Raw genomic sequence first — 17,415 nt, forward strand, 5'->3', positions numbered from 1 at the left:
TGAAATAAAATGAACTCTATGCTGTTTCACAAAATATCAAAGAGATGAATAGGTCCCCCTGGGGCTGGTATAGCAGACTATCAATGCATAGAGAGATTTAAAGTGCACTTCTTAATATGGATACTGACTGATGCTATTTAATTTTAAACAGCCAAATTTGCCAGAGAGGAAAAATGATCAATTAACACCAGTGAGAGGAAAATCTACAAAGAAACGAAATCTATAGAGAAATCCTGACTGTCAGGTTGGACTTGTTTAAAATATATGACATTAAAAAAAAAGAAGCAAAAACGCGATTTGGTGCTATCTGTAAATTTCTGGCTGCTGACTCAGAGAGGAATGCTGTCCTGGCCAGGTTGTTCTCTCTGGGTTGTAGGACTACAAACACGACCCTAAAAAGATGGTATCGGATAATACCCTTCTCTAATGTGTGCTGTCCCCGAGAGGCCCCAGATGTGGGGAGGATGGCTGCTCACTCTCAGTGGGGTAGCACGGTCTCTCTTTGCCTGGACATCTGGAGGTGATCCTCCAGCAAAGTCGAGCTGTTGCCTTGCTGGCTCAAAAACACAAGATGGAACATCTGTGTGACAGATAAAACGTGCGAGCCCGTGTGAATCGCTGCTGAAGCCCCATCTGCAGAACTCACCAGGTGCCATTTGTCTGACACCAGGTGAGTTACTCGGCAGGGGGACCCAGCTGAGATGCGAAAGACGGCACAGCTTTCTCTCCTTTTATCTACGTTCGGATTCATCTGTCAGTGTGTCCCTTTGTTTTTTATGCTACTGTACAGGGATTGTGCTGAACTTGAAGAAGGCCGTACGCAGGTTACAGCCGCCTGCATTTGTCATGTAGCCTAGAAACACACCAGTGCAGCTAAGTTGTGAGCAAGAGAGCCTGCTCATTTGTCCAAACTTCTAACCTTTAACTACTCCAACTGAAGCATTTGATTCCCATCGTTCTCTGCCTCAGCTAAAACGAAAGGAAGTTCGCGAGGGTGGTGTTTTTCATTCCAGGTGGAGCATTGGATAGACTGTTAGTAAAACAGGGAACATTCATCACATTGTACTGAAAGGTCAGCGCTGCTAGGTGTGATCCAGGTTCATAAAGGAATGAATGAGCAATGTTCGGTACAGTATCTTTACATTCTAGAGTTTCAGTTTGCCTTATGGAAATTCTTCGTGCTCAGATCTGGAAGATTGATGACAAATAGGCCCTTGTTAATATCTAAGGATTGTCTGAATTTCTTATAAACAGCTCTGTTTGTGGCACTGTTAACAAACCAGTAAGTAAAGGTGTTAGCATGTGATATTATACTATGTAAACTTTATTTCAACTCATCATTTTCTTAATTTGCCTCAAGTTTTAAGACTGATTTTACTTGAACAATTGCTAACAAAAATACAACATGAAACGCATAATATTTCTTTCATATAAGTGAAAAAAATCCTGTTTTTAAAAAGTATAAAGCCACCCTTTCACGTCCCGAGAATGATACAATTTTGTCTCAGTTCAAAAGTAGATTAAGGCAAGTACCAGCTGTTCCCAACAACCATGTGCGGTGTTTGGAGGGTGTTCAGGCCGCTTAGAGGAGAGCAGCCTCGGGTGAAAACATCGCCTGCCTTTTCCTTTCTGGGATGACTGGCAGAGAGTCGGGAGAAGCAAAATGAACTAAGAGAAGAAAGATTTCATAAGTATTGGATCATTTTTCAGATAAGCCAAAAGGCAAAACTTGAAAGACCTTCTTTCTTACTGCACTCACTGACACCCCGTCCCTGGGTAGAGAAAGGTCCGGTGGGCAAGCCCCCAGCTCTCTTTGGGGGAGACGGACATCTAACACCTGCACAACAGTGCACAGGCAACAGAAGTGGGTGTTTGCACCTACTCTAGTTTGGTTGGGCAGGGAAGCCGCGCTGATGAAGTGAGGTCTAAACTGGAGAGGACCCCATTCCGGAAGGAGTCAGGAGAAGATCTGGGAGCTGTGTATTTCATGCAGAATTGAGGGTGGCCAATGCCTGGCAGTAGAAGGAGACTACTCCAAGACTGGTAAGGGTAGAAGGAGATTACTCCAAGACTGGTAAGGGTAGAAGGAGATTATTCCAAGACTGGTAAGGGGTAGAAGGAGACACTCCAAGAATGGTAAGGGGGCCAAAGTGGCCAGAGCTCAGAAATGAAAGAAGGGAGACTGAGATGGAGTTGGTGAGGAGGAAAGAGCCCAATCGTGATGGCCTAGGGGGCCACATAGAGGTGTTTGGATTCTGTCCTGGGGGGGAGGGAAGAAGGTGTGATTGGGGAGTTTTTAGCAAGACTATGAAATGAATAAGAACCTTGATAATGGGACCAAACTTATCAAAAAATCAGGGAGATGGCACAGGACCGGGCCATGCTTACTTCCTGCTGCTAGACCCAGAGCTACAGGAGTCTAAGAGGACTGGGAGGCAACTAGCAACACGGTAACATGACGAAGACATCGTTTATTTTTATTTTTAAATGGTGGCTCTAACTGATAGAAAAAACTGAATTTTAGGTGGGAAAAAAGTGGAAGCAGAAAGACTGACATTGTAGAACATAAATTGCTCAGCAACAAAAGTGTAACGGAAACTCTCGGGGCTTTTCCGGAAGCCACTTGTCCTTCTGGGACAACACCGGGTATTTTCCCTCCCTTTCCACCAGACAGCGGCATTTTTCCGAAGAGTGTCTTTCACATCTTCAGTTGACAGGACACGTTCTTCCCAAGACTTTCCTTAGGAGAATAGCAACACTGTGGGGAAGGGCATCCTTATTTCTAAGGCCAACCACGCTTAGCTTGGGAATGGGTTTCAAAGTAGATAATAGCTCAAAGTGAGTGATGGTCAATCATTCTGCTCTTGCTGTGTTTTCCTTGTTGATCCGTTCATCATTTTCCTCACTGGTGAGCAGAGCACACTCCATGTAAACAGGGGACCTGAGTCCATCTAAGATGCTCACTGTCATGTTGAAACTAGGTGTATGGGGGCCAGGCTTTTCAATCTTTCAGAGAATGCTAGAAACCCACATTTTTTTATTAGCAATATACTATTTTTTGAAGTATCATTTATTCAGATGCTGCTGAAGACACTAAGTCTTATTGGACGGATCCAACCTACACACTGTGACCTTGTGACCTCTACCCTGTAGATTCCTTCTTGTTTGAGCATTCTATTTTTCGGGTCATTTGGGGCTGATGACCGGGTGCTCGTGAAGCACACCATCTCCAAAGCTTGTGATTTGTTTTATGTTTCCTACTTGGTCAAAAGTGTAAGCACTCTGCCAGGAGTGGGAGTAGGAGTGAAAATGTACTCTAATGAGGTAGCACCGGGATTCTGGGCGAGGGACGGGACTGTTCTAGATCTGGACTGTGGTTACAAAAAGAAAGAAAGAAAACAGCGACATGCATTTTCCAAAAACTAGTTGACTACAGAGAAAAGGGGAAATACGTAACACATATGCATTATACATTAATGAAAAACTAAATCACTAACATGCTTCTAAACGGATGATAAGATCTTCATGCTAATCTACAAAGACACATGGAAGCATTAGTATGTTCAGTGGTTAGGTTTACAATAAAGCAATTAATGCAGTATTTACACAAGCGGGGGTATATATGTTCTGGAAATATTGTAGTACTTCCAGACAACTATTTTTATTAATAGCGTAAGAATAAAAGCACAAGGCTATAGAAGAATATCAATATTGAATTAGGGTTCAGTAGTGCTTGCCACGTTTATAAAGCACTATCATTCAAATTATCCTGGTTGCGTATTGGCTTCCTCCTTTGTCTGCTCCCCTCAAATTCAGTAGTTTGAACCCACCAGTTGCCGTGTGGGAGAAATAGAAGGCTTCTGCTCTCGTAAGGCTTGACCGTCTCAGGCACCCCCGTGGGCAGTCCTGTTATGTTCCATAGGACTGCTCTGAGTCAGAGTCCTGTTGATGGCAGTGGGGTCCATTTTAATTATAATTATTCTAATGCTTCTAGGAATAGGGTTCTGGCGGCACCAGCTGGTAAGCATTGGGCTGTTTAACTGCCAATTCAGTGGCTTGAACCCACCAGCCACTCCACCAGAGAAAGGAGACTGCCCCTGTCAAGATTTACAGCCCGAGACACCCCCCACCCCAATAAGGTCTCTGTATGTTAAAATGGACGTGGCAGCAGGAGGACGGGGGTGGGGGGGGTGTAATATGCTTCTGGAATAAACTCCTGGAATAAACTCTCAGAAACCCAAAGAAGCAATTCCACTCTGTCCTGTAGGATTGCTAAGAATCAGAATCCACTTGATAGTAGTGGACTTGTTCACACACACACACACACACACACACACACACACACACAAAAGGGGCCTTCTGGGAGTCCCTAAGCAACCCTGTTGACATAGGTAGGTGACCCAATGGGCTGTTAACTCTAAGTCAGTGTTTGAACTACCAGCTGTGCCGAGGGGGCCCGAGGAGGCTTTCTGTTCCGGGAAGGTTTGCTTGTCTCGGGGTCTACTCTGTCCTATAGGAGAGCTACGAGTCAGAGTCGGGTCACAGCAGTGAGTGGAGAGTGGTGCGCACAGTCAAGCGCTCTCCCACCAGCCCAAAGTTTGGCAATTTGAATATCTTTAGTGGGCAGGTCTGGTAACCTTCTAAAATATCACAGCCTCGAACACTCCACGGTACAGTTTTACTCTGCATACCGTCAGTTGCCATAAATTGCAATAGACTCAATGGGAAATAACAGCAACATAGGATTCTATGATCCACAGAATTGTTAGACAGTTGAACACTTGGACCGAGTTGCACACAAAGACAAAGAAAGACTTTTGTAGGGCCACACCAGCTGCCGCTGTGAAGGCCATCAACCCGCCCACAGTTTGCTATTTGGATAGGCTACAGGATCATCTGCTTATCGTGAGCTGTTGGTGGCTCTGAGCAATCGAGGAGGAGACCCTGCTTTCATTTTCTCGTCTCCAATGCGCAACATAGCGGTGGTTCCTGAATGCATCTTGGGGCGCCGTCACCATGACTCCATCCCTGGAAACCTTTGTTGTTTTTCAAGTGAGTTTTTATTGCTAGTTGATATAATTATGTGAATAACAAGAGGGTGGCAGTATATTTAGGCCATGGGGCTAGAGCCCTGGATGCAATTCTGCCTAAAGGAAGCAGAGTATTCTAGATCAGATGACATTTCAAGGTCACTGTAATCCCTCCAATTGCATGAGTGTTTAGAGAAAGAGCAGAAAGACACAGGGAAAAGAGCAAGAACGTGAGGAACTTAACAAGCCCCCCAGATCTGTAACAGAGAGTCTGTTACACGCTGGCGGTTTTCACGTCTACAAATCACTTCGCTATATTAAAAATTCCTTAGCAAGGCTTAATTATTTCATTCTGTCAACTGAAAGTATTTGTCAAGGTTGGGAAACAACCAAATTATTTTGCTTCTCTCTCCCTTTGAATGGCCTGGAAGCAGTATCATTTAAACTACTCACATGGTGTAACTCCCCAGAGAGTTTCCTGTCTCCTATTGTTTTGTTCACAGTCATGTCCAGCTATTGTTTTTCTCATTCAAGAATGGCGTCGCTGACGAGTGCAGAGTGAAAAGGAAAAGGCGGGCTCCTTGCCCTTGGTCTTCCAGTTATGAAAGCAGAACCCGGAATGTTTGTGGATGTTGCATATTAATACACTGAAATGGTCATTTACTTTCTTTCCCAAACACAGCATTTCATCACATCTAATAATAAAGCATCAAGTCACTTTCTGTATATTATAAGCCATCAACTTGTAATTATATGGTGAAATGATTCTATATGGATTCTTTGTGATTATAAACTGGTATCATAGCATAAGTGGGTTTTTTTGAAGCCCACTACATACCTACAAGAATCTGTTTACATTGGGCTAATCATGTCGAAATAGCATCTATTTAAGGGTAAAGTTAAAGTTTCTTTTATAAACCTTTATAGATAGATAAATAATCTAGGAAACCTTTTACTGTTACACAATTAAGACTGCCTTCCAATGCTTGCTAAAAATTTTGACATAGTATCCATCTAATGGGCAAAATGCAATTCTAAATTGGTGATTAAAAGACTCTGCCTGGAAACAAGCTGTCAGAGGGATGGAAAGAAATTAAACCTGACAACAGTAATGCCTACTTTCCTAAATGAAAGGCCAGTTCAGGTTTCTACTCATTCATTTTTCAAAACTTAAAACAAGGCACTTTCCAGCCACCCATAGAGGAGATGCCAACATTTGCAATTCAGCTGAACTTGAAGTCAGGAGGCTTCCAGCTTCACGCTCGCGAAGAATTCCAGTGAGAAGATGCTTTTTCGATCTAAAAACGGCAATATGTCAACACGAGAGAAAGGGGCCTGGTTGTAATGGACTCTGTACTACTTTGGGAAGCTTGTAATCCAACAAGATAACTGAATGCCCCGCTATCAGGTCCATGCACAGAGTGAGTAAATGAATGAAGAGCAAGCGTGAGAAGTTGGGAAGTCGAGCTGGGGAAAGGCCCCACTTCCAGTATGCTAAACCCAAGCCACTATGAGCCTCTTCCTCATCTTTATTTGCTTCTTTCCTAGGATTTCAGTTGTGTATTTTCTACTCCTCGGTAAAAGTAAAAATAGAGAGACCTTTCAGCTTTTGTTAAAAATAACACCGCAAGAAGCATGAGTAGTTACGGGCAGGCCCTGGGCCGTGTGATGCAGGCTGAAGCCCAGCCCTGCCAATGGCTGTCACCTGGATCCATATAGCTAAGCACTTCAAAATGAACTTTTTAGATATCTGGGTTGTTTGTTTTTAAATGTTGAGGAATAGAGGTACGGTACCCGCTGCTCTCTTGGTAGACCTCTATGGCTAAGGGACTTCTGTTCTTTAAAGGATCATAGAGGAAGCCAACTAGGGAAGACAGAGAAGCAGTGGGGTAAATAGAGGCAAGACAAAGAGCAACTAATGGTGTACATAGTCCTCCGTCAGTTCTACCAAACATTTCAGTCTGCCAACGAGTCAGCCATGGAGAGCCTTACAAGGACTAAAATTAAGGTAGATCATCTCAGTGTGACATGAAAACATGTCCATTGTTCCAGGATAAAATGGGAACAAGAGTAAGGAGAATAACTCAAGTTCTCATTAAAAACCAGCCGACTTAACAAACCAGCAGACAGTGGACCAGCGGAGAACAAAGGACGTGCACGACTCCTGCCCTGGAAGACTCTATGAACTGAGACCGGAGCCTATCCCCTGGGGTCGCCTTTTAGGGAAATAACAGAGCGACACCCCATATAAAGAATAGCATCCATCAGTAAGGATCAGTGCCTTACCTTAAAAAAAATCAGTATGAGGGCCCAAACAAACAGACAGACAGCACACTGGTATAGAGTCGATGCTGACTCGCAGCAGTCCTGCAGGGCGGGCAGAGCTGCCCCTGTGAGTTTCTGAGACTGTAACGTTGACAGGAGTAGAAAGCACTGTCTCTCTCCCTTGGAGCAGCTGGTGGTTTCAAACTACAAAACTCACAGATCATGGTCCGGAGTAAGTCCTATGCCACCAGGCAAAAGTTATAAAGATAAAGTGGGAGGGAGGCTAGAGTACCGGAAAGGGGACAAACAGCACAAAGAGAAAGGCAACATGCTATCATAAATCTAACTAATGCCATTGGCAAACCTGTGTCTAAATTGTTAAGTGGAAACCTAACTTGCTATGTACACTTTCACACGCACAAAAATCTGAGCAGGATATTATTTTAAAAGAAAGAAAAGACCTGTAGCCCTTTTTGAATATATGTGTATACATAATTGTTCTTCAAATTAAGCTCCTTAGGAAAAGATACACTTTGATCAACAGTACCAAAAAATAGTTTTGGGATCCTGTATCAGAACTGACTTCAGCTATATGTTATAAGGTGAAACGTACATTCACACACACACACACACACACACACACACACACACACACACACACTCATGTGGATCTGCATGCTCTGTCAGGAGGTGACCTCAGGCATGAAAGAATGCCTCTCTGTGTTGCTGTGGATAAATGGTAGGAGGCAGGGAATGGTATGAATCATGGTATGGAGAACATGTAGCCTTTATGTAAGAAAATGATGCCAAGAAACAATTCAACAGATATTACTCAAATAAAGGGTCAACTTTCTCTCCAACAACTTCTGAAAGTTCCCCACTTTCTCTGATGCAACATTTGTAGCAAAGTTATAGCCCTGCCTAGGCTGTCAGAACACGACGTGTCTACCTGTTTTACTAAGGGCAACAGAGGACATCTGCTGAGCCTCCCTTTACTGGTCTTGTCTTAGATATATTTTTATTATGATAAAATAGCCCACATGTCAAAATGCCTAAGTATCGTAGTAATAAATATCTAATAAATATGGATATCTAGACTGTACCTTGACATATATAAGATATCATCTTGCGATTTATGTAGATATTTTTTTAACATGTTGGCTGATATCCAGTCACAGGAATGCATAAGGAATTCATCACACCACATAGTCCAAAAAGGAAAAGAAGGCAGGCAGAGGCCAAGCAGCAGAGGAGAAACAAATATAAACAGGAGAGTGAAGCAGAGAGGGCGTGTGATCTCCGCACGAAGTCAGTGAGCTTCCTCCCTCCCGAGACTGGTGCATGGCACTCCGTATGACTGTTGCCGTGAACGCTTCCCTTCTCACCTTCAGTGCGTCAGCCCATGGATACACCGAGTGGCATTTTCCTGGTGCCCAAAGCAGCACCTGGCACAATCAGTTCAATAATTATTTGTTGAATGGGTACAGCGATATATTAGTATTTTAGTTTTTAAAAGGCACTGAAGGAAGAGAATTTTTTCTTTAACACGTGTTCACATGGACTTGATAGGATAAATACGATAAACATGGGTATTAGATTAGATGCTCAAATTCTAGTTAAGCTAGGAACTGTTGGCTCTGAATTTATGCTATGGTGTAGGGCTGCAAACTGCAAGATCAGAAGTTCAAAATCACCAGTTGCTCCTTGGGAGAAAGATGAGGCTTTCTGTTCCTGTAAACAGTTAGTCTTAGAAACTCAGAGACACAGTTCTACCCTGTCCGAAGGGTTGCTAGGAGTTGGCATCTCCTCAATGGCACTGAGTTTGTTTTGGTTTTGGGGTGTGAATACAATGATAGACGAATCATTGAAAGAATACCGCCATTCCAGGTAGGGGGATCTATGTCACAATGTGGTAGAACAAAAAGACTGGAGAGTCTTTGGAAAATGCCGGCATATCCTTCCGTTAGTGCTCTGACTAGAATTTTGCCTTCTTATAAACATATGTAGACAGTGGCCAAAAGGTTCCTCTGAGATCTTGGACATGTCCAAGAAACTGGGTGTGTTTTGTTTTCATCAATTATGGTTCATTTTACATACACATGCACACATATGTAGCAATAGTTAAACTCGTCATGGGTTCCAAAGAAAATGACCATTACCAACACCTTATGTTTATTGATCTCTTTTTAAGTATTGGGGAACTTGCACTTTAGAAATCCTGTCTTCTCCTCATAAGAAACCCAGAATATACCGGCAAAAGTTATAGTCTGCTTGTGATGTCAGTGAAAGAAAACATTGGGTTTTTTTTTTTGGGGGGGTGCGAAGGCTTACAAAACTATGTTATCAATACAGGGAGTACCCCACATTAGCTATAGAAATTAGGTAATAGATTTCCAAATATTAAAATGTCACCAAAAAAAACAACACAAAGATGAATGTTTTCAGCCATGATTTTCTCATGCTTCAACTGCTCAGAACACTTTGGGAAACAGAATATCCCAACTGCTGGGCAGAGATGAGCCACTCTGACAAACCTTCCTTTCAGCTCAGCCCTGCACAGTCTACTTTTCCCTCTTATTTACCAGGAGGTAGGACAACACAAATACTATATAAACGCATTCTGGGCAATGCCTATTTCTGCTAAGCTCTTGAGAGCCTATACTTTAACTATATGAGGCAAATCATTCTTAATATATACAAACTTCCCATATAACTGTCACTCAAGTGTCAGGCAGCAGGTAGGTAAATTATACAAGATGAGAAATAGCACTTACAGTGTGCGGTTAGAACAGGCCTGAATGACTGCTTTCATAAATGTGTGAAATAATAGCACGGTATGAGGAAGTTCTCAAATTTTAATAAGTTAATTATTGGATAAACTGTGCTCCTAAAAATTCAGATTATGAGAGAAGCCAAACCTACCACAACTAATCCCATGCCAGGAGGGCTGATCGCTCAGATGAGCTCTTCCCACTCCTGCTGCGGCCTCCCTAAGTCCTCCAATTTGAAAAAAGTTGCATAAAAAAGTTGCAAGATGAGAGGAAAAAAGTATTTTAAAAGTCATTGGTATACCTACCTCTTTGTGTCTGTCAATGTTTGTAAAAAATAGCTCAAGAATAAGGATTGTGTTTTTACGATGCACCTACTTGGCTCCAGATTGAATAGGTTCAATTGTTTTATCTGTAGGTGTTGGGGGAGGGGGGATTGATCAAAATGAAAGTATCTTGGGTTATTTTTCACTTATCAGGTATTTTCATACAAATGAAAGCTGGGACAAGTGGAAGGTGGGAACTTATCACAGAAGGGAACTTCAAATATTTTCCACAAAGGCAGGTGAACGAATAGTGGGAAGAGAGCATATTGTCAACAGTGGAAACACTTGCCAGACTAAGAAAAACAAGGCAGTCCAGATAGTCTCCTCTTTTACAGGGTCCAGGGTATTACACAGAAACCGCCTGCTTTGGGCACTGAAATCATAACCATGACCCCAAAGATTAAAGAAATGTCTTCATCACCCTGCGGAGAAGAAGGCCGGACGGTAGCACTTGACTTTTTAATGTGTCCACTGTGAAGATCACAGAAAATAACAGAGATTCAATATTTTCTTTTATCATAGTCTTCACTCTTCTCTGGAGACAACTGAGGGCAGGTAAGATGTTTTCAAACCCTGGAGAATACCCGCTGTGCATCTGCCATCTTGATTAACCATATGGAACCCATACTTGGAGCAAAGCCAACTGGAGACCTACTTGAGTAATCTAAACACCCAAGCTGAGAGGGGTTAACATATAAAGATCAGCTCCCCACTTTGAAGTTTTCTGGTCTTCATTTTGTCTAATTAAGACAAGATTTAATAATCAAACCACTGTACAAACATGTACCTAAAAGCATAGGTTTGTTTCTAATTTTAGGAAGAATTCTTAACAGATTCCAAAGAATCAGCTCCACATGACAGAAGGTCTCCGATAAGATTTGCTTTTCTTATGACTAAAAATGCAAATTCCTGCTTTTTATCCTAGTTCTTCCATGTGACCGGGGTTAGCATCCACTTGTCAAAATATGAGATTTAAAAAAAATCCTGATATAAGCACACCAGCTCAATCTGAAACAGTGACAACTCTAGGTCTTAAACTCTATGTTTCAATAGTCCTGAAACTCTCCTAGGAGTCATCTGTAGATGTCCAAGGAAGCCATTTTCCCATGGATAATAGAACACGCACAGAAGCAACATGGACAGAAAGCATATCTATAATCTAACAGGAATTTCATAAATGAATCTAATTCCAGAACGCTAAAATCATGAGGTGAATTCCCAGTCTTTTCTTTGGTAGACATACCTCTCCGTGGACTCAGGGTATTTTTCAAACACCTGGTAGGTTAAAGGTGAGCTAATAAACAGCAAACGTGAGCCTAACTGTACCACGATATCTGGTTAATTTTTAAAGAATTTGGTAAATTTGAAAAGGTGAAGAAATAAAACAGACGTCCACCTGATGACACTGAAAGTAGCCTCAAAGTATGGTGACAGGGGTACCGACAGAGAGTGATTACTATTGATGGTCTCCCCACCCCCAACTCCTTCACAGACACCTTGGTGTGTCGCAGGGGACGGGGCTGGACGAGTTTCTGACCAGTGAAGGAGCCACCATGATGCTGTTGGTCCACACGGAACTGCTAACCCAAAGGCGGGCAGTTGGGAACCTCCCGCCATTCTGTGGGAGAGGGATGAGGCGCTCTGCTCCCCTAGAGACTGGAGGCCTCAGAAACCCCACCAATGGTTGCTATGAGTCAGCATTGACTTGCTAGCAGTGAGGTTGGTTCTAGTTGGTCAGTGGCAATCTTAAGTTCATGTTCTCTTGGCGGTCCTGCCTTTGTTTCCTTACAGACCAGACAGAACAGAAAATCCCAGTCCCACCTAAAATAAAGTGAATTGATTAGGGCATCCCTTCTCCTAGTCTAGCAAAAACATAGAGAGAGAGCAAAAATAACCCTAGGACACTTAAGTAATACATCCATTTGGCATTCTGTTTTTTTAAATTATAATACAATAAAGCATTTAATTGTTTAAGCAACAATTAAGTCACTAGTAAATAGGACATCATTTCTTTCTCACTCTCTCTTTTTTATAACTTTGAATCTAATTTTTAATCTTTAATCGGGATCATAATGGATGATTACTAAAGATTTCAAGATGGATCGATCGAGTGGCTGTAACAGGGGACTCAGACAATCCAAGTGAGGTGCTGCAAGACTGGGGTGCTTCGAGGGCCTCTTTGCATAAGATGATGCTTCATATGCCTCCAAGACAACCGAGAGACGCGGTACAGAGAAGAAATAGAATCTACACCTTCGGGGCTTTAAAAATCGACCCCGGATGACAAGGGCCTGCTGTTGGAAGCCTATCGATGCTGAGAATGGAGATCAAATGGTACATACCAAGTTTCTGAATATCATTTCACTTAGGCGGGCATTGAAAAGACCTCCTTGACTTGTCTGTTATCATTATATGGTAAGGCTGCTCTCTGCGGCCTCCTCAGCAGGATTGCCACGGATGTGTGCTACTGATTGATATTCTCTGAGCATTTGAGCCAGACTAAGGCTGCCCAGAAAGAAATTATCCAAGTTTCCCATAAACTGCTTTGAGCATTTTTGGGGAATGAAGCGAGGAATACTTGAAAAAAATAAATATAACATGGTTGCATACAACTCATCAAAAAAAAACAAACAAACCTGCCGTATTAGCTAACCTTGCCATCTCTGCCAGTACCTGCATCAACTTAGCGGCACGTCCACATGCCACATTCGGTTCTGCCTTGCCCCTTTCCTACAGTATTAGAGAGGGAGGCTCCACATGCCTGTGCTTCTGTTCTTTCATGCATTAAAATAGGCATCCAATCAAAAAGGATCTCATGACATCAAGCTTTTGAAATCATCGTAATCTTGCTATATCGTCTTGTCGATGGAAGGATGGTTTCCAGAGGAGGACAATTTGCTTGACTTGGGGGGACTTACTTTGTTCATGTGGATCTGCTGCTGGTACTGCTTCTGTTTCTCCAAGAACTGTTGGTGCTGCTGCTGAATGACCAGCTGAGCCAAGGTACTCTGCGGCAAAGGTGCAGACTGGGTTCGATTCAGGGGTCTGTGCCGGGGCAATTTGTGAGTACCTCGAATGCCAGGGGAAATTCTCTCCTTGGTTGCCAAGGGAGACTGTGGATGTAAAGGAACTCCACCTGAAAAATTAAAGTACACATAGAGAGGTATTGAAGATACTAAAAGAAGGTGCAGATAAAATATAGATGACAGATAAACTTTATGAAAACTAGCACTACTGCCAGGCAAGCAGGGGAAGGGCATGCTGGGTGGGGAGAAGGTCAAAGTGTCAAAACAGAAGATAAATGTGCGCCCAGCTATGGGGTTCACCAGTTCAACCCCGGTGTGCATGATGGTAAGTGAGGGTGTGTATGTTCGTGTGTGTGTGTGTGTGTGTGTGTGTTTGACTCCAGGGGAAGAGCGAAGGATAAAAGCCTTTCCCACTAGTGCAAGCTGTGGGGAGACCCGTTTACCACTTTGTAAATCTTTCCTATGGTCTTAATTGACAGGGTGAATTTACCCGTGAGAAAATAAAAGCCCTAAAATGCCCCGAAAAATGAGAGCATCGCTCATTACCTGCGACAAGAAGCTTCTGCTGCCTCATCTGCTCTTTCAGCAGTAAGTGCTGCAGGAGGGCTTGGTGGCTGCTGCTGGACTTGCCCTCTAATGCAATGTGGGGGTGGCCTGAGGCTGCCGGGAGGCTGCCCCCATACTGCCCGGGCAAAGGAACGCTTTGCCTGAGGCTCTGCGTCTCACACTTCTGTTTTTCTTTGAGTGGGTTCGAAGCCTGTACCAAGAGAACACAAAGACGTTCACCCTCCTCGTCTGTGTGAACTATGAGGTCTTACCTCATTAGGTGAGTTTCTTATGCCACAATTCCCAAAAACTAAAGCTCCACCGTGCCCAATGGTAGAGTACAGAAAAGGGGTGACAGCGTGTCTTTGAAGCTCACTTCACTGATGTAGGAAAAATACTCAGATAAACAAAATGGAGCACTGGGGAAAATCTGGCATTAGATATGAATGTGTGGAATTTAAAGGAAGAAGTTATCTTTTTTAAAACAGCAAAAGCCTGCTAACTTTTGGATTAAGAGGTGCAACTGTGATGGGTAAAATATATATTAAAATCTACTGCTGAAGGAAAAGGTAGATTGGAAGCAAGATTTATTTTAAAACTAGCCTACAGAACACACCACAGGGAGAAATGTGTTGTTGCTATTAGGTGAGTCTGAGTCCATTTCAGCTCATAGTGATCCACGTACTGGAGAGACACCTCAAGTGGGATTTCTAGACCATGGATTTGCTCATCTGAAATAGGGAAGTTCCAAACAAAAGGAACAATTCTCCTTCTCTCTGCATTTCCTCGGAAAAAAGGTTCCGGAGTGGAGAGTTTCCAGTATTTAATTTTTTAAATATAATTATTTAAATGGCTAACAGAAAGATGTAAGAATATGTGGGACTCTGATTTAAACACGTATTTTGCGTTAATTCATAACAGATCCTCCAATCCTTAAATATTGAAAATGACACTGCAGATACTTTGCTTTATAAAGTAAACTAAAGTGAAATCAGATAGCTAATAAAAATGCTATTAAGAACTTGAAATGTATGATAAGGCTATAACAATTATATCATCAGTAGTAATAATGAGTTATCCTCTGGAAGTCATTTAATGAATGGTGGTCATTTTGATATTGCAAAAGCAGAAGTTTAATACCTCAAAATTATGTGGCATGTTTCTTTTCAAAACTTACGTTTCATCTTTCAAAATTGCCATGCACCAGGGAAGCAAAGCAATTATCAGTGATGGAGAAATTGCAGGACAAAGAGGAAAACGGTTTGTCTGAGTCACAGAGCAAGTCAATGCAATGTTCAATGTAGACGTGATTCCTTGTCCTGGCCTCTTTCCCTTAAAATACCCCGCTCGTCAGTGGGGGGATGGAATATTAAGATTCCTTTGGCAAAGCAGTGTTACACTTGAAAAATTAATCCTGATGGCCCCATCCACACCAAAATGGAAGCAAAGAAAAATGGGACTTCAATCCAAACCACATTAATATATTTAGCCAACAGTACCAAATCATATTATCATTGAAACATTAAATGCTCTGGGTTTAATACTTGGTCCGTTGGGAAACAATTTTCCCTGACCACATTAAAAGTGGTGTATGTATGCTTAGTGGGAGGAGTACTTTAGAACACACAAAGTAATATAAATCACAAATCTATTCCTGGATCATCAAAAGGTTCTGTGCTAGTATTCAGTTATCATTGGAAGGGACAAGAAAAGTAGAAATCAAAGAAAAATAATTTTTAATGAGTGAAGACATCTAATCATTACCCGTGATTTCTTATGGTTAGTGTCAGCCCTAAATTTGCTTTGCTTTTAATTATAAAGAATTGTTTACATGCTTAATGTGAAATTCCAAGGTTAGAGTTACAAAAAAAACCTTCAAACTTTTCTTCTTTAATTCTCAGATATGAAGCAACATGCAAATTTTGCCTCCTCCCCACTGTATCATTGTGTCACATTAGATAACACTACACCCTTAAACACATCAGATGCAATAAAGTGCCTCTTTAACTTAAGTAACAAATGAGAAATGCTTATACAAACTATGAAATGCTTATATTAAACCAACACCATGTCTTTAAAACGAACTGGAACAACAACTTTATAATATGTAAAGACACAATAATCACATTTATGATTTCAAAATCTCATCACGGGTGTGTTTGTGCATAAATAAATGTGCCACACATACACCCGAGGCTCTGAAAATAAAAGTAACTCAAATTTTTATAATTTCTGAATGCAGGAAACATTGCAAAAGATGCAAGACTGACATGCTGGACTCAGTGGAATAATTGCTTCTAAGAACTGGGAAAACTGACAACAGGACTTGAAATAAAGTTCTCTTTAAATGTCTCGGATGAACTGTATATATCAAAATCCCAGACCTATTACCATCGAGCCAATTCTGACTCCCAGTGACCACAGATAACGCTTCCAGGGCTTTAAGTATTTATGGGAACAGATGGCTTCATCTTTCTCCCATGGAGGAGTTGATAGATTTGAACCACCAATATTTCAGATTACCTGATAGCGCCACCAGAACGCTACATAACTGTAATTTAATTTAGTAATGTTTCACAGAGGAATTATTCTACATAAGGCTCATAATCCTTTGTATAGACAAAAACAGAGTATTTTAGGGAATATGCATAAAATAAATATACTAATTAAAAGTATCTTTGGCTAGTAGAAACAGAACTCCAAAAGATCCTATTGTGGTGTGTCAGGACTTTTAAGCTAATTGATTGACTTAAAATCTCCTGGGAATATTTAATTGTGTTCTTAGCGAATTTCTCCAGATAGGCATTCTTTAGTACCATAAAATCAGTAACTTAAATACCCCAAACAAGGTCATTCATAAAGTAAATTCTATAAACTTTTGCAGCTGTGCATTAGAAGCTATGCCTCTCATCACTGGTCTGGGTTGAATTCCAGGACTGCTACTTGCTGGCTCTCTGAATTTGCTCCTCCCACTTGAGGGGGCTCAGCTGCTGGAAAGGCTCAGCGTGATCGTCCTGGGCTCTCAGGAGCGCCGCATGGAGGTACTCAGATCATCTGACTGAAGGGTCTTCTCTTTCTTTCCTCTTCTTTTTTAGGCCTAAAGCATTTTCAAGGAGCACTGTTGTTACCCACTTAGCAGCCCACGGGAAGGCTGGCAGTCGGGCTGGCAATTCGGAACCCATTCAGGGCTCGATAACTCTACAGGTCAAAGACGTGGCGATTTCCTTTAGACCGATGATGGCCAAGAAGAGGCTCGGAGGGCAGGGGTGGTCCAGCTCGGTCACCACGGGAGCACTGAGTTGGAACTGGTTTGAGAGAACTCAACGCCAGCAACGCACCACATAAAGGCTGGTTCCTATTTTTCTGCTATGCTAATCTGCATCATTCTTCACAATGAATTCATACTGAACGCACTCCGACGACTTGGCCAAATGAAGGGGACGTTGACTCAACC

The 17,415-nt window shown here is 42.1% G+C and overlaps 1 protein-coding gene across 1 annotated transcript in view; it reads right to left on the reverse strand.

Annotated features, from left to right (window-relative positions):
* Positions 1-17,415, reverse strand: part of HDAC9 (histone deacetylase 9) — a 590,965-nt gene that overhangs the window by 17,777 nt on the left and 555,773 nt on the right. The window contains exons 10-11 of the mRNA XM_075558328.1: positions 13,962-14,172; positions 13,308-13,525 (exon numbers count right to left, since the gene is read on the reverse strand). Of these exons, the coding sequence (XP_075414443.1) occupies positions 13,308-13,525; positions 13,962-14,172 (429 nt within the window). The remainder of the gene's footprint in view (positions 1-13,307; positions 13,526-13,961; positions 14,173-17,415) is intronic.

Source organism: Tenrec ecaudatus, chromosome 9 (genome assembly GCF_050624435.1).
Source record: "Tenrec ecaudatus isolate mTenEca1 chromosome 9, mTenEca1.hap1, whole genome shotgun sequence".
Taxonomy (NCBI): domain Eukaryota; kingdom Metazoa; phylum Chordata; class Mammalia; order Afrosoricida; family Tenrecidae; genus Tenrec; species Tenrec ecaudatus.